At 47.1% G+C, this 24,838-nt stretch overlaps 1 protein-coding gene across 2 annotated transcripts in view; it reads right to left on the bottom strand.

Moving 5' to 3' along the window:
* The window catches only part of WDR18 (WD repeat domain 18), a 77,647-nt gene that overhangs the window by 52,263 nt on the left and 546 nt on the right, over positions 1–24,838 (bottom strand). For both annotated transcript variants that reach the window (XM_068108817.2, XM_068108827.2), the window contains exon 2: positions 22,449–22,559. In XM_068108817.2, the coding sequence (XP_067964918.2) occupies positions 22,449–22,559 (111 nt within the window). The remainder of the gene's footprint in view (positions 1–22,448; positions 22,560–24,838) is intronic.

Genomic DNA, 24,838 nt, shown 5'->3' with positions numbered 1-24,838 from the left:
ACCAAGGTGAACCCAGGGTGTGCTCGCTTCAAAAGGGGCGTCTATAAGACCCGGGACAACCGGGGCGCACGGACACTCCAGCGGAACTCACTGTGACATAGTCCTGTAGTTTGAATGGTATGTACGCCCCTAAATGCTGCGCTGACTGTCCTCTCTATTGGACCATTGCCATATTGAATCGACCATTGCTCATGAAATACTCTGATTTTAATGCCTGTTGCATGAATGTATTTTTTACAGAATGTACTTCAGATCTAAATGATATTAAACCTACCCAGAGGTCAAGTCGTGTCTGAGCTTGATTTTCACGACATTTAATATCATTTAGATCGCCGGAATGGCTGACCACAAGATGATCGTGGTACCGATTCTCGGAGCCGACTCTCAAGCTGAGGGATCAGCATCGGAGTTCACACACTGGCTCAAAACGCTGGAGAATTACTTTGCTGCTCACGAAACAGAGCCCACCGCTGCGATGAAGCTGTCCGTGTTACAGTCGAAGGTCTATCACACCGTTTTCCGGAACATTTCTCGATTTGAGACGTACGCTACGGCTCTGGCCGAGCTGAAGCGCCTATACGTAAAGACACGGAGCGCTGTGCACGGCCGGCATCAACTCTCCCAGCGGCGACAACAACCATCTGAATCGATCGATCGCTTCGCGCAGGAGTTGCGCTACCTGTTGGCGGACTGCGTGCAGGACGTCCGGACCCACGAGCAAGTGCAGGACGACTTGCTCCGAGATTCATTCATCTCCGGAATTAATTCTGGAGTCTTGCGGCTCTGACTCCTGGAGGTCGCGGATCTGACATTTACGGAGGCACTACGTATATACAGATGCCCGAGAACAATCCACCGCATATGATCACCCACGAGTCGTGGCGGGGACCTCACAACTCGCGCGACCGGAGAGGGCTACCGCCGAGGATACGGAGGACCCGACCATCACGGCCGAGTCTCCGGGAGCTCCTGAAGCGGACTCCGCTTCCGGCCTCACTGCTGCCGCCGCTGCCCGGCCACCGCCTGACCGGTATGCAAAGTGTTATTTTTGCGGGAATCGGCAGCACCCTCGCTCTGAATGCCCGGCCCGGGAGGCTACATGCCAACTGTGCTCCACCAAGGGCCATTTTGCAAAGGTCTGCAGGAAGGCCGCTCGGGGCACGCGTCCCCGCGCGACCTTGAATGGGCTCATCGCGGAGCCAACGGATCGAGCGCCGGACGGGGCGCCTCACTCGGCTTTGATGAGCCGCTCTCCTTCTCGCGGGCCTCTGGCTGCACGCCCGACCTTGGTGAGATACACCAGGCCGCCGAAACAAATGGCGCGAACGTGACCGGCCGCAGCGCGACCGACCTTGACTGGCGTTCGAACGCCTACTTCAAACAAGCGACATGCTCCTGCTTTGGAAACTCCTCTCGATGTGTGGCAAACGCAGCACGTGACTCGAGCCCCATCTGACGGCGGCTCTTACGAATTACATGCACCCACTTTGGAATATGAATCTGCAGACGGCAGCGATCCTTCTCACGTGACTCGAGCGCCATCTGACGGCGGCTCTTACGAATTACATGCACCCACTTTGGCATATGAATCTGCAGACGGCAGAGATCTTTCTCACGTGACTCGAGCGCCATCTGGCGGCGGCTCTTACGACCTACACACACCCACTCTAGCAAATGAATCTGCTGATGAGCCAACTGACTTCAATGCTCCTGCTGAGGCCCAACCTGCCGACGCTGCCCGAAGGATTGCAGCCGGCGTGGGATCCACCCGCGAGGCGCGATCTTCTCGCCCGGCCGGTACAATACCTGCCGGGTCTGCCGGCCTTGCGCAGGCCATCATTCCGCTCACGGTCGCGGGCGTTTTTGCGCAAGCTTTGATTGACACGGGGTCCACGGATAGTTTTATCGATCAGCGACTCGTGCATCAACATGGGTGGCCGGTTCTCGGGACAACCCGCCGGATCTTCATGGCCTCTCAGGGACTTCGGTTGAGCACAAAAGGGGCGTGTCGATTGAAACTTGTGATAAAGGGACGCACGTTCCCGGACGTGTATCTCATGGTATTACCTGCTTTATGCGCTGACGTTCTGTTAGGACTTGATTTCCTTAAGCGGCATGGACGTTTGGAAATAGACTTCGGTGGGCCGGACACGCTCGCTGTGTGCGCCCTCGCTCAAATGGACATGGAGCCTCTCTCACTGTTCCCCAACCTGACCACTGATTGTACCCCTGTAGCCGTCAAATCGCGGCGCTACTCTCGCGCGGACGCGCAATTCATTGCGGAAGAAACGGCCCTGCTCTTAAAGGACGGTATTATAGAACACAGTAGGTCACCATGGCGGGCCCAAGTCTTAGTGGTATGGAGTGAGGCCCACCGCCGGCGCATGGTAATCGACTATTCGCAGACGATTAATCGTTTTACACAGCTGGATGCCTACCCCTTACCGGGGATGGACGCCCTGGTACGCCAGGTGGCCCTGTATTCCGTTTATAGCACTCTCGATCTGCGTAGTGCGTATCATCAAGTCCCCATCTCTAGGGCTGATCGCGTCTTTACAGCCTTTGAATCAGGTCAGCGGTTGTACCAGTTCACGCGACTCCCCTTTGGGGTAACTAACGGAGTCGCTTGTTTTCAGAGGGCTATGGATGACCTCGGTGCGAAGGAGAATTTGACCAATGTCTTTGTCTATCTGGACAATCTTACGGTTTGTGGGTATGACCAGGAGCATCACGACGCTAATCTGAAACGCTTCCTCGAGGTCGCGCGGAAATATCGCCTAACCATGAATGCGGCTAAGTGTCGATACTCTCTACGCACGGTAGACCTTTTGGGGTACACCGTGACCCATGGCTCCGTCTCTCCGGATAAGGAGCGTCTGCGCCCTTTGCTCGATATGGCTCCGCCTAGCGATCGGGCTTCGCTGAAACGCGCTCTAGGGCTGTTCGCCCACTATTCAAAGTGGGTGCAAAATTTCTCCGCAAAGCTCCGCCCCCTCGTGGCCTGCGACACTTTCCCCATGGGCCCGGCCGCCCTGGCGGCCTTCGAGGGCCTTAAAGTCGACATCGCTGGCGCCGCTGTCGCGACGATTGACGAGAGTGCCTCTTTCGTTTTGGAGAGTGATGCCTCAGATCACGTGATAGCGGCGACTCTCTCCCAAGGGGGCCGCCCTGTGGCTTTCTTCTCGCGGACTCTCACCTCCGCCGAGCGGAGGCATTCGTCTATCGAAAAGGAAGCGTACGCGATCGTCGAATCAATTCGGCGATGGCGGCCGTATATGCTTGGGCGGTGTTTCCAAATCGTCACGGACCAACAGAGCGTTGCGTTTATGTATGACACCTTACATGCTCAGCGCATTAAGAATGGGAAAATCACCCGTTGGCGTATCGAACTCGCCGACTTCTGCTACACCATCAAATACCGCCCGGGGAAGGATAACCTGGTCGCTGACGCCTTATCGAGGCCGGCCACTTGCGCGGGGGTTGTAACTTTGGAGGGGCTGCGCACTTTGCACGGCACTATGTGTCATCCCGGGGTAACGCGCTTCACGCATTTTGTGCGCGAGGGCAATCTGCCGTACTCGATTGAGGACATCCGCCGCATCTGCCGTGATTGCGCGATCTGTGCGGAACTCAAACCGCGTTTTTATAACCCTCCTATGGGGACACTCGTTAGGGCTACTAGACCGTGGGAGCGCTTGGCGATGGACTTCAAAGGGCCGCTGCCAATGTCGAGCAACTCTCGCTATTTGCTCACTATCGTCGATGAGTATTCACGATTCCCCTTTGCTTACACGTGCGGGGATATGTCGGCTGCCACGGTTATTCGGTGCCTGCAGAATTTGTTTTCTATGTTCGGGTATCCGGCCTACGTGCATACCGATCGGGGTGCGGTGTTCCTGTCCCAGGAGGTGAGGGGCTACTTGCTCCAGCATAATGTCGCTTCGAGCTACACCACCCCGTACCGGCCCCAAGCGAATGGGCAGATCGAACGCTTTAATGGGATTATATGGAGGGCCGTCATGCTAAGCCTCCGGACCCTCGGCCTCGATAAATGGGCGTGGTCGCTACCTGCCGCTCTAAACTCGATCCGGGCTCTCCTATGTACTGCCACCAACCAGACTCCTCACGAACGACTATTCCACCACCCTAGAAGCTCCGGCAGTATCCAATCTTTACCCAGCTGGCTCGCTGAACCGGGGCCCGCCTATCTCAAACGAGCGGTTCGCGCTAGCAAGTACGACCCCCTTGTTGACAAGGTGCAGGTCCTCCAGGCTAATCCCGAACATGCTCGCGTGTTAACGGCGGATGGCCGCGAGTCTACGGTCTCCGTACGCCATCTCGCCCCATGTGGGGACGACAGGGATATCGACGAACCCGTCTACGAGTCTATGGACTCTACCGAAGCTTCCCCTATGGAACTACCACCGTTACTTCCGTCGTTCCCCACTCCCGTGCCCGAAGGCGCTGGGGCGCCCCCTCCGACTCCCACCTCCGGCGGCTATTCCGACGCGGGGGACTCCGGGCTTGGGGATGCCGTGCCCGGTAGATTCCGAACACGAACTGGCAGGGAAGTTCGCCGCCCCGACCGCTACGGGTGGACCGAATGACGTGGATTGACGTGACCCATTCGATTATTGCTGATGCTTGCTTAGAACTATACTGCCGCTCGGCAGGTTGCAACGGCGGGGAGAATGTAGTGAAATTATACCAAGGTGAACCCAGGGTGTGCTCGCTTCAAAAGGGGCGTCTATAAGACCCGGGACAACCGGGGCGCACGGACACTCCAGCGGAACTCACTGTGACATAGTCCTGTAGTTTGAATGGTATGTACGCCCCTAAATGCTGCGCTGACTGTCCTCTCTATTGGACCATTGCCATATTGAATCGACCATTGCTCATGAAATACTCTGATTTTAATGCCTGTTGCATGAATGTATTTTTTACAGGATGTACTTCAGATCTAAATGATATTAAACCTACCCAGAGGTCAAGTCGTGTCTGAGCTTGATTTTCACGACAGTGGACACCTATTACTACTACCTTCTTATGGTACGATGAACTCCCCCATTCCTCCCCCCACCAATCAGCCATTCACTCTGGCTGCCGAGCAAAGCATCTTCATATTCCTGTGACATCAAAGAGCTTTGGAGGACGATGCTGGTGTGGGTGGGGATGTGGTTGGGATTAAGGGTTAGAGAGTCTCCATGCACTTCTTGCTATGGCTATAAACTGATAAATTTTGGATTTAAGCATCCACACAATCATTTCCAATAAAAAAAATCGGATTGTATATTATATTCACGACTTAGTGATAAAAGTACAGGCTGTAGAAAGTACCATGAGATATATTTGATTTTAGGCAACTTTTCCCCCCCCATCACTGTGTCAGACCATGCTTGACATCATGTCTTTGACCCAAGATGAGTGTGCTCCCTGAACTACTAATGGCGTTGGCATTTATGCAACACATACCAGCTGCGCCATGAGCCTCAGTGTTCGAAATAAGACTGGAAATTATTTGCTGGTACTTTGAATATGGTGGTTTACACAATGAGCCATCTGGCACAGGTGATTTGTTATACATCAAGGAGACAAGTTTTGGGGTAGCCAGTCTCAGGCACAAAGTCCAGGTGTACACCAAATATGAAATTCAATGGTAATGTAGATATTGTTGTGACAGATTTACAGAGAAGAAACTATTCAAAACAAAAAACACGAAAAAACAAGAAATGTCGACCAGTGTGGGCACAAATGGTAATGTAAATAAGGTAAATATAGAAAATATATATATATATATATATTTTTGTAACTCGACACCAGTGACAGATATGGAAGTCATCTTCCATCTGCTTGGAAGTCCACCAATAACACCTTCACCATCCAACTTCTTCTTCTTCTTAAAGGCTACAATTCTTCCCACGTTCTTGTGGGGGTGGCCAGAGGGCGGGGAGGGATACGGGAGAAGTGGGGGGATGGGGAGATGGGGAGAGTTTTGGCTCAAGTCTTCCATGAAGTGGCTAGCCAGGCATGAATGTTTGACTAGGGTTAGGGGCAGGAATTTGTAATTTGTCCATGGTGCCGGCAATAACTCGCCTTCTCTTTGCGAAGGATACCATTGGATCTTTAACGTCCACCAACCAATGCCAGCAAGACGGGGCTCCTACTTCAACGTCCATCAGAGTACATTGGTGAATCACCTTGTCTGTGAAAAACAGGGATGACATTTTACAGCTGGGTCGAAATTCGTACCCAAGCTGGACAGCTTAGAGGCGAGTATGCGTACCTCGAGGCAATCATACCATCCCCATTTCACCATGCATAGGGATATTCTGTGCTCTGCCTCACCGATACCCCTCGCCGGCTACTTCCTCTACCATTTCAGATACTTACCTTGGTGATGCAATCACCGTTTTCATTCAAGGCAATGGAATGATGCTGGCTTCACACATCGCTCTGCAATAAGCTTCTGTTGCTCGGTGAGATGTAACATCTTCCCAGCTACCATTCTTTGGTATGCCGATCACCTTAATGTTCCAAGGGCATCTGCTCAGAGCCTGGGAGGTCGGCATGAACCCCGGCCGAGTCATAGCAAACACTTTTAAAATGGTATGTGCTGCTTCCTTGTTTGAGAATCGGCAGTTAAAATGGATAGAGCGCACACACAGGGATGCCTCGCCTTGCATATGAAACACTGAGACGACAGTTTATCGCTGCGCTGACATTCTATCACAGGCTAGACAGCTTAGAGACAAGTGTGTATACCTCTGCCACCCTCTTAATCAGCCAAACTTTCTGCTTGTATGTATGGCAGTGCTGCTTGGTTGAGCTGATTATGTCAGAGGCTCGACTAGGTGGGGCCTTGCTTTCCCACTAACACTTTTGGCTGAGGGCCTAACGGACACATCTAAAGCACATTTAGCAGTGAATCCCAAGGTACGAACATGAAATAAAGGTGAAACAAGTACACATACATTCAAAGTACACCGCCCACATGCCAAATAATTAAATATCCGACAGCGCGGCATTGCCGGGGCGCCTCTGGCGCCCGGCAATACCGCAGTGCAGCTCATTGAGGCTGCATTGGGAGGGAGAGGTGTACACTAATTGATTGATTAATTGTATAATTAAAATCAATAAAAGATTATCACAAAATATTTTCATAATCAATTGGCTAATAGCATAACTAAACCACTCGTGCTTCATCCGAAGATGTATCTTTTAGAAATTTAATTAAATAAGTCATTAATAAAAAATTAAATAATTAATTGATTAATCAATAAATAATTAATCGATTAAATGATTAATCAATAAATCAAAAATATCCTTGATAGCCACATCACTTGGTCACTGCCCTGTCCAAATATTAGCTTCCCAGCTCAAAAGGTGCCTGAGATATTGGCCAAATGAGAAAGAAAATAAATAAATGATTAATAATGAAAATAAATAAATAATAATCATAAAAAAATTAAATTATCAATCAATTCGGTCACAGAACACATAAACCACCACCATTTCATCAGAATCTGTAACTGGGGGGAAAATTTTTTTTTTAGTAATTAATCGAATAATTAAATAATTAATCGATACATTGATTAATTAATAAATCAAAAATATCCTTGATAGCCACATAACCTGGTCACTCATGTCCAAATATTAGCTTCTGAGCTCAAAAGGTGCCTGAGATATTGGCCAAATGAGAAAGAAGATAAATAAATAATTAATAATGAAAAAAAAAAATAATAATCATTAAAAAATTAAATTATTAATCAATTCGGTCAGAGAACACATAAACCACCACCATTTCATCAGAATCTGTAACTTTAAAATAAAAAAAAAATTTGTCATTAATCAAATAATTAAATAATTAATCGATTAATTGATTAATTAATAAATCAAAAATAGCCTTTGCAGCCAAATCACCTGGTCATTGGCATGTCCAAATATCAGCTTCCTAACTCAAAAGGTGCCTAAGTTAATGGTTAGAAGAGAAATGAAATTAAATTAATTAAATAAGTACTTAATTAACCGCTAATAATTAAATAACTCATCAATTAATTGATTAATCAAAAAACAAAAAATACCGTTTTTGACAAAGGACTTGCTCACTATTGTGCCGAAATTTCAGCTTCCTAGCTTAAAGGATGGCTGAGATATCGTCCGGGCAAACAAACAAGAAAGCAAGAAAAGAAAGAAAGAAAGAAAACAAGTACACATACATTCAAAGTACACCGCCCCATGCCAAATAATTAAATATGGTGCAGCGCGGCATTGCCGGGGCGCCCGGCAATACCGCAGTCCAGCTCATTGAGGCTGCATTGGGAGGGAGAGGTGTACACTAATTGATTGATTAATTGTATAATTAAAATCAATAAAAGATTATCACAAAATATTTTCATAATCAATTGGCTAATCGCATAACTAAACCACTAGTGCTTCATCCGAAGATGTATCTTTTAGAAATTTAATTAAATGAGTCATTTATAAAAATAAAAAAATTAATTGATTACTCAATAAATAATTAATCGATTAATCAATAAATAATTAATAGATGAAATGATTAATCAATAAATCAAAAATATCCTTGATAGCCACATCACTTGGTCACTCATGTCCAAATATTAGCTTCCCAGCTCAAAAGGTGCCTGAGATATTGGCCAAATGAGAAAGAAAATAAATAAATGATTAATAATGAAAATAAATAAATAATAATCATAAAAAAATTAAATTATTAATCAATTTGGTCAGAGAACACACAAACTACCACTATTTCATCAGAATCTGTAACTTTAAAAAAAAAAAATTTTTTTGGTCATTAATCGAATAATTAAATAATTAATCGATTAATTGATTAATTAATAAATCAAAAATATCCTTTGCAGCCAAATCACCTGGTCATTGGCATGTCCAAATATCAGCTTCCTAACTCAAAAGGTGCCTGAGTTAATGGTCAGAAGAGAAAGGAAATTTGATTAATTAAATAAGTACTTAATTAATCGCTAATAATTAAATAACTCCTCAATTTATTGATTAATCAAAAAAAAAAAATACCGTTTTTGACAAAGGACTTGCTCACTATTGTGCCGAAATTTCAGCTTCCTAGCTCAAAGGATGGCTGAGATATCGTCCGGACAAACAAACAAGAAAGAAAACAAGTACACATACATTCAAAGTACACCGCCCCATGCCAAATAATTAAATATGCTGCAGCGCGGCATTGCCGGGGCGCCTCCGGCGCCCGGCAATACCGCAGTGCAGCTCATTAAGGCTGCATTGGGAGGGAGAGGTGTACACTAATTGATTGATTAATTGTATAATTAAAATCAATAAAAGATTATCACAAAATATTTTCATAATCAATTGGCCAATCGCATAACTAAACCACTAGTGCTTCATCCGAAGATGTATCTTTTAGAAATTTAATTAAATAAGTCATTTATAAAAAATTAAATAATTAATTGATTACTCAATAAATAATTATTAATCGATTAATCAATAAATAATTAATAGATGAAATGATTAATCAATAAATCAAAAATATCCTTGATAGCTGTTGTGGAAAACCATTCAGGTCCGCACAACTTTTAGTCCAACGGTTTGGTTTAATTGCATTTAGATCATCACATCATTCCTGTAAGTGGAAATACACAATAAGCATACGATGCGACATCTCATAAAGCCATTCATATCAGTCAATGCAAGCAAGCTAGATATTCTATAAAGGCGTACCATTAACGAGGCTACCGATGTAACATGTCACAAGGGAGAAGTCTCGGAGCACTGACACAGTAACGGGTCTTATAGTCACGCCCCTAGTGGGGACAACAATGACAGCGAGCAGCGAGCATCCCCACCCGGGTTCAGTACGGATACGATTTCACTACATTCACCCCCCGTCAGAATTATACGGCCGCGCGGCTAAAAGCGAGTGAGCGTCAGCATGGGCGCGGAGTATTAGTCGGCCCAACCGTAGCGGGCCGGGCGGCGAATTTCTCTGCCAGCACGCGTTCGAAATTCCCCGGGTACGGCGTCTCGTAACCCTGTATCCCCGGTGTCAGAGGCGTCAACAGGGTCGGGTGATGAAGGGGGTAACGCCAAGTCGTCGGACCCGGGCAGTCTCGACGGGGGGAGGGTCGGTGGACTGTCGGCGATGGGAGCGTCGGGAGAGGTCATAGTCTCATAGACGGGTTCGACTGGTCCGTCCGATTCCCTACTAAGGTCGTCGACCCCGCAAGGGGCAAGATGACGAACGGAGACAGTAGTCTCACGACCATCAGACGTCATCACACGAGCATGCTCAGGATTAGCCTGGAGAATCTGCACTTTGTCCACAAGGGGGTCGTACTTGCTCGCGCGAACTGCCCGTTTAAGGTAGGCCGGCCCGGGCCCAGCGAGCCAACTGGGCAAAGACCGTATACACCCCGAGCTCCTGGGGTGGTGGAAAAGACGCTCGTGGGGAGTTTGGTTAGTTGCCGTACTCAGGAGTGCCCGGATTGAGTTCAACGCCGCAGGTAGCGACCAAGCCCATTTATCGAGGCCCCGGCCGTGGGTCCGGAGATGGAGCATGACGGCCCTCCAGATAATCCCGTTGAAGCGTTCGATCTGCCCATTAGCCTGGGGTCTATACGGCGTGGTGTAACTAGACGCAACGTTGTTTTGGAGTAGATAGCCGCGCACCTCCTGAGACAAGAAGACTGCACCCCGGTCGGTATGGACATAGGCCGGGTAACCGAACATTGAGAACAAGTTCTGTAAGCAACGCATCACCGTGGCAGCAGTCATGTCCGCGCACATATAAGCAAAGGGGAATCGTGAGTACTCATCAACGATAGTGAGCAGATAGCGAGAGCCGCTCGACACCGGCAAAGGGCCCTTGAAATCCATCGCCAAGCGTTCCCACGGGCGTGTAGCCTTCACCAGAGTCCCCATAGGGGGGTTATAGAAACGCGGTTTGATTTCCGCGCAGATAGCGCAGTCGCGACAGATACGGCGGATATCGTCAATCGAGTAAGGGAGATTCCCACTCCGCACGAAATGAGCGAAACGCGTTACGCCGGGATGGCCCGCAGTAGCATGCAGCACCCGTAGGCCCTCCAACGAGGTGATACCAGCACATGTAGTGGGGCGCGATAAGGCATCGGCGGCCTGGTTATCCTTCCCTGGGCGATATTTGATGGTGTAACAGAAGTCGGCGAGTTCGATACGCCAGCGAGTGATTTTCTCGTTCTTAATGCGCTGGGCGTGTAAGGTGTCGTACATGAACGCAACGCTTTGCTGGTCCGTGATGATTTGGAAGCTCCGCCCGAGTAGGTACGGGCGCCATCGCCGAATAGACTCGACGATCGCATACGCTTCCTTTTCAACGGACGAGTGCCGCCGCTCAGCGGAGGTAAGAGTCCGTGAAAAGAAAGCCACGGGACGTCCCCCTTGGGAGAGGGTCGCCGCGATGGCCTGATCCGAGGCGTCACTTTCGAGGACGAACGAGCCGCTCTCGTCAATGGTTGCTACGGCGGCTCGGGCGATGTCGGTCTTAAGTCCTTCAAAGGCCGTCAATGCGGCCGAACACAGGGGAAAGGTGTCGCAGGCCACAAGGGGGCGAAGTTTCGCGGAGAAATTTTGCACCCATTTGGAGTAATGGGCGAACAGCCCAAGGGCGCGTTTCAGGGAAGCCCGATCGCAGGGAGGGGCCATGTCGAGCAAAGGTCGCAGACGTTCCTTATCCGGAGAGACAGAGCCATGGGTCACGGTGTACCCCAGAAGATCTATGGTGCGTAGGGAGTATCGGCACTTATCCTCGTTCATAGTTAAGTGATACCGTTGCGCGACCTCAAGGAAGCGCTTCAGATTAGCGTCATGGTGCCCTTGGTCATATCCACAAACCGTAAGGTTATCGAGGTAGACGAAAACATCGGTTAAGTGCTCCCGCGCAACGAGGTCATCCATGGCCCTCTGGAAACAAGCGACCCCGTTCGTCACCCCAAAGGGCAATCGTGTAAATTGGTACAACCGCTGCCCCGACTCGAAAGCGGTATAGATACGATCCGCCCTAGAGATAGGGATCTGGTGGTACGCACTACGGAGATCGAGAGTACTATAGACCGAATACTGGGACACCTGTTGCACTAGCGCGTCCATCCCCGGAAGGGGGTAGGCATCCAGCTGTGTAAAGCGGTTAATCGTTTGGGAATAGTCGATTACCATGCGTTTGCGATGGGCCTCACTGCGCACCACTAAGACCTGGGCACGCCACGGTGACCTACTAGGTTCTATGATGCCGTCTTTCAAGAGCTGAGTCGTTTCGTCCGCAATGAATTGCATGTCCGCGCGGGAGTAGCGTCTCGATTTTACCGCGACAGGGGTACAGTCGGAGGTTAGATTGGGGAACAGCGATAGCGGACGGACGTCCATTTGCGCTAGGGCGCACACCGTTAGCGCGTCGTCCGCCCCCACAACAAGAGTGTCAGGCCCACCGAACTCCATTACCAGACGTCCATGCAGCTTAAGAAAATCGTGTCCTAGCAGAATATCAGCACATAACGCGGGTAAAACCATAAGGTGTACATCAGGGAAAACCCGTCCCTTTAGCACTAGTTTCAATCGGCATTCCCCTTTTGTGCTAAGCCGGAGTCCCTGGGATGCCATGAAGATCCGTCGTGTAGACCGCCCGATCCGCCATCCATGCCTGAGCACAAGTCGCTGGTCGATAAAACTATCCGTAGATCCGGTGTCCACCAAGGCCTGAACACAATGGCCCTCAACCATAAGGGGAATAAGGGCTTGAGCCAGGCCAGACGAGGCAGCTGGGAGCGGGACTGAGCCCCCCGAATGGGTCGGACCAGCCTCGCGGGTGGATCCTACACCAGCAGCAGTTTTGCGATCGTGACCGGAGTCTGCGTTGACCATGGGGAATCCATTATCGTCATCAGAGGGCTTTCCCCAGCATTCCGGTGTTTCGCGATTCAAAATCCGATGAGAAAAGGCCTCAGTAGTATTTGACATCGCCTTTTGACACTCCTGGCAGATAAAGGCTTCCGTTGTAGCCGAAATCGCCTTTTTCGTTTGGTCGCTTTGACAAAAGGCTTCCGTAGTATTCGAAATCGCCTTTTTCGTTTGGTCGCTTTGACAACAGGCTTCCGTAGTAGTATTCGAAATCGCCTTTTTCGTTTGGTCGCTTTGACAGAAGGCTTCCGTAGTATTCGAAAGCTGTTTCTTCCCTTGCGTGGCTCGAGGTTTGGCCAAGGACGCGGCCTTTGTCCCCGATGGAGAATGAGACGGTGGTGGCTTTCCGGTGGCGCCAGTCAAGGTTGTCTGAGCGCCCAGCGGGCCGCAGCGAGAGGCCCTCCCCTTCGAAGACGGGTAAGGCGCTGGGCTCGTGGGTTCTGCTACAAGCCCGTTCAAGGTTGCCGCGCCTGCGCGACCGCGGCTGCGCGTGTCGAAGGGCCGCGAGCCGCGTGCCGATTTCTTGCACACTTTCGCGTAATGTCCCTTTAGCGAGCACAAATGGCAAATAGCGTCACGTGCCGGACACACGACTCGGGCATGACGAGGCCCTCCACAAAAAAAACATGCGGCCCCGCGCAAGGCCTTGGGTCTGCTGGTCGTAACGGCAGCTGTCAGGGTAGGGTCATCCTCCGGAGCATCCCGGAGTTCAGCAGGCGGATCCACGTCCTCGTCAGTGGTCCTCTCCGGCCGGGCGTGTAGTGAGGTGCCCGCCAAAAGGCGCGTGCGATCATAGGCGTTCGATTGCATCCGCGCTTCAGTATACACCGTCGCTTGCTCAACCGCCGTAGCGAAGGTCAGGTCGGTCTTCTCCAAGAGTTTGAGACGTAGTTCCTGAGAGGAGACCCCTGCTATGAAGGCATCTAAAAGTCGGTCATCTTTAGCCTGCTCGGGAGTCCGTGGCTGGGCGCTGTCCAGCATGAGCTGCCGGAGCTCCTGGGCGTAATGATCCATAGGCTCGTTGGGTTGCTGCCGTCGCGTCTGCAGCAAATAACGCGCATACACAGGGCTTTTTTCTTTTATATAAAGCCGCTTGAGCTCCGCGACGGTAAGATCATACGTCGTGCATTGAGCGACCGAGTGGTAGACCCGGTAGTCGATTTTTGAGTGTAATATTGCCAGCTTCGCGGCAGGCGTCGGAGCGGTATCAGGCTCATTAAAGAGATGCTCCAGTTGCTTGAGCCAGTGCTTGAGTTGCAAGCCTCCGTCCGTGGCTTGTGGGTCGGCGCTGAAAATGGACACCGTCAACGTCTTGTTGCCAGCCATGTCAGCAGATCTTAAATGCAATTAAGTGTTGTGGAAAACCATTCAGGTCCGCACAACTTTTAGTCCAACGGTTTGGTTTAATTGCATTTAGATCATCACATCATTCCTGTAAGTGGAAATACACAATAAGCATACGATGCGACATCTCATAAAGCCATTCATATCAGTCAATGCAAGCAAGCTAGATATTCTATAAAGGCGTACCATTAACGAGGCTACCGATGTAACATGTCACAAGGGAGAAGTCTCGGAGCACTGACACAGTAACGGGTCTTATAGTCACGCCCCTAGTGGGGACAACAATGACAGCGAGCAGCGAGCATCCCCACCCGGGTTCAGTACGGATACGATTTCACTACAATAGCCACATCACTTGGTCACTTATGTCCAAATATTAGCTTCCCAGCTCAAAAGGTGCCTGAGATATTGGCCAAATGAGAAAGAAAATAAATAAATGATTAATAATGAAAATAAATAAATAATAATCATAAAAAAATTAAATTGGTAATCAATTTGGTCAGAGAACACATAAACTACCACTATTTCATCAGAATCTGTAACTTTAAAAAAAAAAAATTTTTTTGTCATTAATCGAATAATTAAATAATTAATCGATTAATTGATTAATTAATAAATCAAAAATATCCTTTGCAGCCAAATCACCTGGTCATTGGCATGTCCAAATATCAGCTTCCTAACTCAAAAGGTGCCTGAGTTAATAATGGTCAGAAGAGAAATGAAATTTAATTAATTAAATAAGTACTTAATTAAACGCTAATAATTAAATAACTCCTCAATTAATTGATTAATCAAAAAACAAAAAATACCGTTTTTGACAAAGGACTTGCTCACTATTGTGCCGAAATTTCAGCTTCCTAGCTCAAAGGATGGCTGAGATATCGTCCGGACAACCAAGGAAACAAGAAAACAAACAAGAAACCAGAGTGAAAACTGAGTACTCTCTTTCAGCGTGCGTCACTGCCGAGCCCCCTTCGGTGCCCGGCAATGACGATTTGCAATGCCTGGAGGTGGCATAGGAAAGGAGCGGTGTACAACAAACAAGAAAGAAAACAAACAAACAAGAAAGAAAGAAACCAGAGTGAAAACTGAGTACTCTCTTTCAGCGTGCGTCACTGCCGAGCCCCCTTTGGTGCCCGGCAATGACTATTTGCAATGCCTGGAGATGGCATAGGAAAGGAGCGGTGTACAACAACCAGAGTGAAAACTGAGTACTATCTTTCAGCGTGCGTCACTGCCGAGCCCCCTTCGGTGCCCGGCAATGACGTTTTGCAATGCCTGGAGATGGCATAGGAAAGGTGCGGTGTACAACAGGATGTAATCTAATTTTGGAGACACACTGGGGTGCGTTTCACGTTTCTTGCTATACCAATTAGTGACGCATGTCTATGACGACATTTAATGACCACGTCTATTCTAAACAGTCAATATGTGTTTATGTGTGCGTTTAAACACTCAGTCCAGTACGATATAACTAAGCTATGTTAACGTTCAATTACCCCCTAGGAGCCATATCCGCAACAATACGAAGGAAGAGCTTGAAGCTGAAGTATAGAGTGAGAAATATGATGTAGTTGAAGTCAGTGAGATTTGGATGAAAAATTAGAGGACAGCACGAGAACGTTACAAATGTAACGTGCAACAGGAAAGAGGGGAAAATAGCAATAATTTGATATCAACTGTGATTATGGATCCCAGGACTTGTGATTGGAAGTAAGGGAATATGCTTGTTGCACCATGTTTATATAATCCCTGGTGTTGGATTAGCGGTTAGGGTGCCGGCTTGGGATCCTAGGATCCTGGGTTCGAATCCCGGTCGATCGCTGAATTAACGCCAGGGGGGTTGACTCAGCCTGTCATCCTTCCGAGGTCGGCAAATCGAGTACCAGCTTGCTGGGATGAATGATCACGGTGTGTACCCCGATTTAGAATAGGTACACCGTATCCCTGCGCATCGTAAGAGGTGACCAAGGGTTGGCGTCAGGAAGGGCATCCGGCCATAAAAACATTGCCTCAAACAGGGAACCATGATTGTCATGGGGCCCGCAAGGCTAACCCCCGCTCTAGCGGGGAAATGGCCTTAAAACGATCATTCATTCATTCATTCATTCACCATGTTTATATAATGGTGATGTTGAATGACTTCCAAGTGGATGGAAGATGACTTAGAACAAAGGATAGGGCAAACAAAGCAGAAAGGGGATGGGCAAAGGCCACAGAGCAAATTTTTACACGACATGTTTGCTGATGCAATCAGGCCTTTCGCAGAATCAGAGTCTGGGTTTGCACCACAGAAACTTCTCCACCTTCTCAGCTGAGAATGACAGACAACAGATGGATACGAGAGGGGAGGGCAAGTACAGGGAGCGAGGGTTGGTTACACGACATTTGGAAGCAAACACAGAACTGAGGCATTGGGCTTTCTAATGAGCAGTCAGCTGCGGTGCCATTTGAAGTGAGTATACACAAGAGACCGACTTCACAAGGTGCCACCACATCTTTGAGGAAGGAGACAAGTTTGAAATAAATTTCAGAGTGTGTGTTGTGAATGCTTCCAAGTAGATAATGGAATATAGTACTGTACAGAAAAGTATACCATGGCTTATTTAAACTCAATACAGTACATGGGAGCATCTGACTTATTTTATGGAAATCGCCCCAAACAAAGCATAAAGCCACTCTATGTATGTAAGAGGCTATGGGAAGGTTAGATAAAGATAAGGATAAAGCAAGAAAAAGAAAAGAAAAAGAAACGAGGTTCCAGGGAACCTGAACTCAACTGGTCTATATCAACAAAAATTGATTTTTCAATATGGCCGCCCTGCCGCGCCTATTTTTTGGCGTGCAACGAACGAATTTTGGCTTGGAATGCAATTCCAAACTAGTTTATGTCTTAAAGATGCTGCATAGCAAGTTTCATCAAATTTCATCGATATTTGTGATTTCTAGAGCGTAGACGTCGAATTGTTTACAGACGACAGACAGACAGACAGACAGACGGACGGACGACGGACACTGGGTATCGACAAAAACTCAGCTGGACATAGTCCAGTTGAGTTAAAAAAGAAAACATCCAAGACACAGGAAGTAGAAGTCAGGTAAAATGTGATTAAACCTCAAAGATGCAGGAAGACTTTCCCGTAATGCTTCACATTAACTTCACATCCCTTCACGTAATGCTTCACATTGCTCGTAATGCTTAGTAGATCATAGGATAATGGGAAGCACATTATACGTAGTGAATTCCAGAACGAGACAGCACAAGGGATAAAACTATCTGCATAGCCTTTGATTCTGCACTTCTGATCAGCTAGAGTGTATGGGTGTACGGAGATGGCAAACCAAATCTTACGTCCAAACACGTCCAAACACTCGTATGGGAGGAACAAAGTTAGAAAGTCCAACGGAACAAACCAGGAGTGGCAAATGACCTACGGTGAGAGAGTGGTTGAAGAGTTGAACCCATCTCCACACCAATACAATACATCAAAAATCAATGGAGGACATTGCAGCTCAGTACAGCAAGAGGTATGTTAATCAAACTTCATCCAGCATCGCGCACATACAGATCAATGCAACACAGCACAAATAGTTCAGCAAGGTGCAGGACTGCAGGTTCATGTAGTATGGTCCAACATATTGTTGTGGTTTTGACTTATAGGGGGTAAAATAATTAATCTTTAGTATAAAACTAATTATTTCAGAGTATTTGCTGTTAAGAGCATTGCACTGCATATAAATAGATATGCGTTGCGAATGTTAGAAAGGAGTCCATATACACCATCTTCAGAATGTATTCAGACACCTTGACTTTTTCATATTTTGTTGTGTTGCAGCCTGAATTTAAAATAGATTGAATTGTGTTACAGCCAATATACACAAAATATCCCATAATGACAAAGTGAAAACATGTTTTTAGAAATTTTCACAACTTTATTGAAGCAACAACAACAACATGCATTTTAAAGGCCATTTTCCCTACTAGAGCGGGGGTTAGCCAAGCCAAGTCACAACTTTATTGAAGGTTAAACACAAATGTCTAATTTTCAGCCCATTTCAGTATTCAGCCCCCCTAGTCAATACTTCGTAGAAGCGCCTTTAGCAGAGATTACAGCTTCGAGTCTTCTTGGGTATGTCTATCAGCTTTGCACATCTGCATTTGGGGAGTTTCTCCCATTATTCCTCGCAGATTTTCTCAAGCTCTGTCAAGTGGGATGGGGAGCGTCAGAGAACAGCAATCGTGGAGGTCTTTCCACAGATTCACAATGGGATTCAAGTCTGGGCTTTAGCTGGGCCAATCAAGGACTTTCACGTCTTGTTCTGAAGGCATTCCTGTGTTGCTTTAGCTGTATGATTGGGGTTATTGTCCTGTGGCAACGTAAATTTTCGCTGCAATCCAAGGTCTCTTGCACTCTGAAGCAGGTTCTCCTCAAGGATTTGCCTGTATTTGGCTCCATTCATTGTTCCCTCTATCCTTACAAGTCTCCCAGTCCCTGTCGCTGAAAAGCATCCCCATAGCATGATGATGCCACCACCATGCTGAATGGCAGGGATGGTGTTAGATGGGTGATGAGCTGTCCTTGGTTTCTGCCAAACGTAGCGTTTTGCATTCAGGCCAAATAGTTCAATGCTCATCTCATCAGACCACAAAATATTTTGCCTCATGCTCTCGTGACATCATCATCATCATCATCATCATCATCATCTCATCTCATGAGCTTATCTTTGCCTCATGAGTCTTTCATGTGCCTTTTTGCAAACTCCAAGTGTGCTGTCATGTGCCTTTTTCTCAGGAGAGGCCTCCTTCTGGACATTCTCCCATAAAGCCTAAATTTGTGAAGTGCTGCAGAGACTGTTCCCCCATCTCAGCCAAGGAACTCTATAGTTGTCAGAGAGGTCATTGGGTTTTTGGTCACCTATCTAACCAAGATCCTTCTTGCTCGGTAGTTCAGTTTAGTTGGATAGCCAGCTCCATGAAGAGTCTGGGTAGTTCCCTATTCTTTCCATTTCCTAATGATGGAGCTCACTGTGCTTTTGGGAACTTTCAAAACTCTAGAAATTGTTTTATACCCTTTCCCAGATCTTTGCCTCCTCACAATTCTATCTCGGAGTTCTACGGACACATGCACTGTCAACTGTGGGACCTTGTATAGAAAGGTGTGGTTCTTTATAAACCATGTCCAATCATTTGAATTGGCCACAGGTGGACTCCAATCAAGTTATCTAGGCATCTCAAGGATGATCAATGGAAATTGGATGTACCTGAGCTCAATTTGGAGAGTTATAGTAAAGGGGTTGAATACTTATTGACTCAAGACATATCGGCTTTTCATTTTTAATTAATTTGTAAAATTTTCTAGAATTTTTTTTAATGACATTATGGGGTATTATGTGTAGATCAGCAGGAAAAAAATCTCAATTTAATCCATTTTAAATTTAGGCTGTAACACAACAAAATTTGAAAAAGACAAGGGGTATGAATACTTTCTGAAGGCACAGGATGTTCTTTTTAACTCGAACACCCTACTCCAACCATTTTCACGCACCTCACAGCACAAAAACTCTTTCACGTCCTCTACTGAAACCCTTATAACTGGTTCAAACCAATCTGGGGGTAGATCCTGTTGACGCTGCATGCAGGTGACAATCAATCACCATTAACTCTGACCCCACCCCAAAACCTGGCATCCCAAAACATCACACCTGGACACCACTAGATATCAGGGTTCGGACATGCCAATTGGGTGAGACGTCAGAATTCCCTCCCTTCCCTTTCCACTCCCATGAAAACGGTGGAGATTTTCTGGGGCCCAGACGGAAGAGGGGGAAAAGATGCCTTAAAAAGTGAGTACACACGAGTCAAATGGTCTTGGAATCAAGTCGCAGTCCTCAAGAGAGAGAGAGAAGACACAACACTTTATCTTTGCTTGTCACCATATTTGCTCTCGATACCCATCTTGCCCTCATTACCTTCGCAAAAGCGGAAGGTTATGTTTTGATCGCTGTGTATTTATTTGTATGTCTGTGTGTGTGTGTGTGTGTGTATGTTATTCGCATAACTCAAAAAGTATTCAACCGAATTGCATGAAATTTGGTGGGATGATTGGTTATTATACGGGACACATTTGATTAGATTTTGGGAGCAATCGGGTCAAAGGTCAAGGTCAAGGTCACGAAAAGGTCAAAATCGTATTTTTACCATAGCGCGGTCAATTTTTATCCAATTGGCATGCAACTAATGCCAAAATGTTCAGAATTCAATGCCCGATCTTGTGATATACGACATGACCCAGTGAAGACATTACCCTTGTTAGCGGTTGGGGGTCAAAGGTCAGGGGGGTCACGACCTTGCAAAATGTGCGTTTTTTGTCATAACTCGGTCAATTCTTATCCGATTTGCATGAAATCAGCACCAAACTGTTCACTGTTCTGTTCCCTACACTCCCATGCCAAGTACAGAACAGTAGCTGCGGCGAAGGTATGCGCTCTACCGAGTGCCCGTTCTAGTTACCATGTTGCTCTCATTAGCATCTTCGGTCTTGTGCCAGGCCACGAGTGGTCCCCATCTTCTTTCTTTCTCTCTTCTCTACACCTCTCATTGCATTGACCCGGATGTGCGATTCATGCCATATTTAGTATTAAGCAACTATATAAGGAATCAGAGAGTGGGTACAGTCATTTTGGGGATAAGTGGAAATGTTAATTGCCTTGTAAATAAATTGCCTTGTGAATTTATGTGTGAATTCCCTGTGAATAGCTCTTGTAAATATGTGCTTAAAATAATTTAGTGTTCTGACTCATCCAGTCTGTCCTGACAGCGGCAGATGACAACTGATGATTCGTTAATCAAATGATTAGGCTCCAGAGATAAGAACGCAGCAAGTATTTTCATTCGACTCGGCCAATTGATTAATATCTGTTAAGTAACTGCCGCCCGACTCCATATTCCAAACGCTAACCTCATTAGTAACGGTAATATGGCATTGGACCTGAAGCCAGTTCGATGTTCACTGTACGAAAGGTGATCGCGGTCTTTAAAGACTCGCCGTTCGTACGGAGTTATTCAGACGGTGGACAACCGTAACATCACAGCACAGGTTAGTATGGCAGAGTAAATAATGATCAATGTTTATGTCACACAACAATGGGGAACACAGGTGAGGACTTCAGCAAGGCACGAGCCGATTGTGGGTCCAGTATGACCAGTGCAGGCTGGTGTTGCACAGGGCGGGAGGATGGCGATGAGGTCAGGTGGCCAAACAAATTGAGGGATGCTGCCTCTCCAAAGGCCCATATCCAATGGATGCACTCCACATGGTCACGGTTCTCATCAACTCTGGGGCTACCTTCATGCATGGTGGGTCCTTTTCATTTGACACCGGCTGCTTGAAAGTGGGGCCATCCTCCAGGCCGTCCCCAATAAAAGGTCTTCTGTCCCTCTCCAGGGCTCTGCAGCCAACCTTGCCAACATGGCTTGTGACGCACTCAACAAACAGTTTATTATGATTATTTGGAAAGCGCATAGCACTTTTCCGTGTGTCTTTGACGTTTGTGTCAACGTCCTCACACGGCCTCGCCTTTTACAGGAGGTTTGACATGGTACAATCTTACTCTATCTGCTTTATTGTCAACAATCACTGCTTCCTCAATGCAAGTTTTACAAGATGACTTACCTCTTGGTCAATTCTCAAGTTGTTTAAATACGGGTGTGGCAAAAAAGCATGGTACCAAATAAATAGAATGCTTTCATGGCCACGAGTACCTTTAACAAAACAAATCAACCCATCAAATAAGTCATTAAATAATAATAACATCAAAATAAAAAACAGATATCAGGGCTCGGACAGGAGTCATTAAATAATATTAAATATCAAGTCATTAAATAATAATAACATCAAAATAAAAATCAGATATCAGGGCTCGGACAGGAGTCATTAAATAATAATGTCATTAAATAATAATAAATATCAAAGAAGTCATTAAATAATAATAACATCAAAATAAAAATCAGATTTCTACATCCAGGGCATTCTATGACGAAAAACACTTTTTCCTCACCCGACACTGAGATCGGAGACCAAATATAATCGGCCACAAACGGGCAACTTTTATCAACGAGTTGCAAATTCACATGAGTTACAATTGTTGCAAATGCTGGAACATCATACCTCCCAAACATACAGGCTCTCAGCGATTCCCACGACGATATGCAGACCGTCTGGTGAGGCAACCAAGCACGTCACGACACCAGGACAAATCACTTTCTGCTGTAGCTGGTCCTGTGTGACACCAAAATGTGGACACGATCATCTGAGACACTCAATTCCAGCAATAACAAGGAATAACAAGGACATTTGACGTGAAGGAGGCTATTCGGCCAATCATACCTACTTTACACCAACACCAAATTAAATCGAATGAGGTAACGATGTGATTTCATTGGTAGGAAGGAGGTGGGGAAGGAGTGAGGCAGGCTCAGGAACATCACTAGAGTGTTAAAAAAAAATGGAAAAAAAATTTCTTCGTTTGCTCTTTTTTGGGGGAAGGGGGTGGGGGGTGGAGAGGGTGAGGTTAGGCAAAGCCGGCTTTAGGGACACACTATGGGGGACACACTATGGGGGACACACACGGACACACACGGACACACACGGACACACACGGACACACACGGACACACACACACACACACACACACACACACACACACACACACACACACACACACACACACACACACACACACACACACACACACAATTTCTTCTGTAAGTCTAGATATGATATCATATACACTCATTCCCTCATCCACCCAATCGGAAACTGCTTAATAGAACTCCAATAAATTTGTTAAACACAACCTCCCTTTGTTATTTAGTTTGTATTTATTTAAATGGTTCCTCATCTGGTACCAAATTAATGTCTCCAACACCTTCCTGAAGTCAAACCAACAGGTCCACAGTTCCCCAATTATTCTCTGGATCCTTCATTAAATAACTGTTACATTTGCTACTCTTGAATCTTCCGATACGTGTCTTGACTCCAGTGAGCTCATAAAGATATCCATTAACATCTCCCTTATCTGCTCTGCCACTTCCCTCAAAACTATTGGGTGCATATTATCTGGCCATGGAACTTTTTTTGGATACATAGTCGAGGCTTGTGAAAGAAATAGAACGACACGGATCAGGCCAATAGGAACAGCAGAGGGGGGGGGGGGGGGGGGACCAACAGTAGGTCTGAATGACAAAATAGAGGGAGATCTGAACATATAATGGGTGTGGGGAGAAATGAGGGATAGGAGAGGATGCATGGGGTGGACAACGTAGATACAGAAGGAAATTCTCAGGAAAGAAAACTGGAAATTTGGAAGGAGAGATTGGGGTTAACGAGGGTAGAAAATATCATGCTTTGGATTGGGGAGGATCTGAGATGGTGGTGAGCAGCTGTCCTGAAGACCTGGAGGGAAAAATGACATTGAAGGGAATGTGGAAGTTGGTTCCACAGGTGGGGGGGGGGGGGGGGGGGGGAAGGAATGAATCAGTGGAGGTGAGCAATGATCTTGGATTTAGGTAGTTTCACCAGAAGGGGGTTGATGGTGGACCGTGTGTGCCGTGCAGAAACCTGGGGGTACAATGCACAGAAAAAAAAAACAGGTGGTGCAAGACCAGAAATAATACGGGAGAAGACAGAGACCACAAACCTGTCCGTGGTGGCAAAGTGATAGGCCCATAGACTCAGCGTCATCATGAAAGATTCCAACGATATTGAAAGCCTTGGTCTCCATGGGTGTCAAACTGAACAAGATGTGAGGCAATGGAGCCAGACCAAAGGTGAGAGCAGTACTTCATCAAGCTACGGTTGAAGAAGGCCTTGTAGGTGGATTGGAGTTCAGGTGTGCCCCAAGGAAGGACTGTACGATGGAGGATGCCCAGGTGATGCCGGGCTTTGGAGGCCATCTTTGAAATGTGGTTTGTTTGTGTGAACATTCCATTGGATGGACAACTCACCTGACTCCACGCACAATTTCAACCAGAAAAATATCCCCGAGCAGGCTGGTCACCTATTGAGGTTGTAGTTCAGACCTCTGCTGATTTGGGAGGACTCTGCCCACCCCCCCCCCCGCCCCGCCCCCTCTGTCCTGGGAGGCCGCCTGAAACGAAATCAAAAAATCCAAGACCGAGTGATCCTGCGGACCATCGAGTAGAAGGGCTGTATTAGGTTTCCGAGAGATCGGTTGGTAAATAAAGGATGAGTAGGGATCCAAAGTTTGGGGGTTGATCCGAAATCAAAAAATCTAAGCCCGATTGATTATGTGAGCTACTGTCTTGTAATGATGTGTCAAGTTTCAGACCAATCAGCTGGATAACAAGCGAGTCGCAAAAATAGCAAAAAGAGGGGGAGGGGAGGAGGAGAGGAGAGGAGGGGGAGGAGAGGGAGAGGTAAGGAGAGGAGAGGAGGGGGAGGAGAGGGAAGAGGTAAGGAGAGAAGAGGGGGAGGAGGAGAGGGGAGAGGAGAGAGGATGAAAGGGGAGCGGAGGGGGAGGGGGGGAGCGGAGGGG

Source organism: Myxine glutinosa, chromosome 1, assembly GCF_964187855.1.
Source record: "Myxine glutinosa chromosome 1, kmMyxGlut1.1, whole genome shotgun sequence".
NCBI lineage: Eukaryota > Metazoa > Chordata > Myxini > Myxiniformes > Myxinidae > Myxine > Myxine glutinosa.
Note: the sequence above shows the minus strand (reverse complement) of the source record. Positions and strands in the feature narration are given on the sequence as shown.